General features: G+C 53.9%; 1 protein-coding gene across 1 annotated transcript in view; it reads right to left on the bottom strand.

Annotated features, from left to right (window-relative positions):
- TMIGD2 (transmembrane and immunoglobulin domain containing 2) overlaps positions 1 to 1799 on the bottom strand; it is a 14508-nt gene that overhangs the window by 3951 nt on the left and 8758 nt on the right. Inside the window, exons 4-5 of the mRNA XM_017528209.2 lie at positions 391 to 432; positions 185 to 298 (exon numbers count right to left, since the gene is read on the bottom strand). Of these exons, the coding sequence (XP_017383698.2) occupies positions 185 to 298; positions 391 to 432 (156 nt within the window). The remainder of the gene's footprint in view (positions 1 to 184; positions 299 to 390; positions 433 to 1799) is intronic.

Raw genomic sequence — 1799 nt, 5'->3', positions numbered from 1 at the left:
AAAAAAAAAAAAAAAAAAGAATTTTGTCTCTATTTCTGAAAAATATGGGTATTGGATATGGGAGCCAGGCTTCCCCGCCTTCATCCCTCCTCCCTCCTTCCCCCAAACCAAAGCGGGAGCAGGGATGCGGTGGGTCTTTGTCAAGCAGGGTCTGTTCCCGCCTACTCCGCCCACCCCATCTTACCTGGGCTGTTACCTGAGTCCCTTTGCTGGCAGTGGCGGCGGCCCCAGAACCAGGCGCCTAGCACCATTGTAGCCACACCCACGCTCCCCACCCCCAGCGGCACGAAGAGGAGTCCTGGGTGGGGGGAGAAGGGATGGTCTAAGCGGGAGGGTGGGGGCGGTGATAGGGGAGGAAGAGCTGGGGGAGGAACACTGGGCAGGGCTCACCTCGGAAGCTTGGGGTCAGGTTTCTGTTCTGTGGGGTGTCATCTGCAGAGAGGAAATCTATGTCATGGGAGGGCACCAGGCTCCTGCACCCTCCAAGGACAGAGCTCTCAAAGGGGGACTTAAGTGTTCCTCCTTGTGCCAGGCTTTGTGGCTTTTGGGCAGGTGTTCACTCTGAACCTCAGTTTCCTTTTCTGAAAAATGAGGCTCCGCAGAGCACAGTGACTCACGCCTATAATCCGAGCACTTTGGGAGGCCAAGGCAGGAGGATCACTTGAGGTCAGGAGTTCGAGACCAGCCTGGGCAACATGGTGAAACCTTGTCTCTATTAAAAAGATAAAAATTAGCTGGGCGTGGTGCTGCGCACCTGTAGTCCCAGCTACTCAGGAGGCTGAGGCAAGAGAATCGCTGAAATCCAGGAGGCATAGGCTGCAGTGACCTGAGATTGTGCCACTGCACTCCAGCCTGGGTGACAGAGCAAGACACCGTCTCAGAAAAGAGAAAGAAAAATGAGGCTCGTGGTCCCTGTCTGGGTGAGTCATTGTGGAAAAACTGCCAGCTGGGACTTGTCATCGTGAGCTCTGCCATCTTTGTCCTGGGCTCCTGTTTCTGTTTTTGAGAGTGGACTCCAAGGCATGCCCATTCTACATATGGGGAAACCGAGGCTCAGACAGCCTAAGTCTCTTGCCGAGGGTCCCCTACCCAGGAGGCAGCCAAGACCTGTTTGAACAAAGCCCTTTCTTTTTTTTTTGAGCCGGGGTTTTGTTCTTGTTGCCCAGGCTGGAGTGCAGTAGCTCAATCTGGGCTCATCGCAGCCTCCGCTTCCCTGGTTAAAGCGATTCTCCTGCCTCAGCCTCCCAAGTAGCTGGGACTGCAGGCGTGCACCACCACGCCCGGCTATGAACAAAGCCCTTTCTCACCTCAGCTCAGAGAAGGTCACACGTAGATTACTTGAGCACTTACTATGTCCCAGGCCCTGTGTTTTGTTGTTGTGTGTTTTTCTGGAGACAGGGTCTCTCTGTGTCTCCCAGGCTGGAGTGCAGTGGCACGATCATAAGTCACTACAGTCAGCAAATCCTGGCCTCAGGCGATCCTCCACCTCAGCCTCTCGAGCAGCAGGGACTATAGGTGTGTGCCACCATGCCTGGCTAATTTGAGAATTTTTTTGTAGAGATGGGGTCTTGCTGTGTTGACCAAGCTGGTCTCAAACTCCTGGCCTTAAGCAATCCTCCTGCCTCAGCCTCCCAAAGTGCTGGGATATCAGGCGTGAGCCACTGCACTGGGATTATAGCAAGTACTTTAGCTATCGCCCCTCTAAAGTCACCCAACCTGATGAGGAAACACTATTCACTGTATTCTGACACCAGAGGGAACTGGCACAGAGAGGTCAAGTCACTTACTCAAGGTCACAC

Source organism: Cebus imitator, unplaced genomic scaffold (assembly GCF_001604975.1).
Source record: "Cebus imitator isolate Cc_AM_T3 unplaced genomic scaffold, Cebus_imitator-1.0 Scaffold53, whole genome shotgun sequence".
NCBI lineage: Eukaryota > Metazoa > Chordata > Mammalia > Primates > Cebidae > Cebus > Cebus imitator.
Note: the sequence above shows the minus strand (reverse complement) of the source record. Positions and strands in the feature narration are given on the sequence as shown.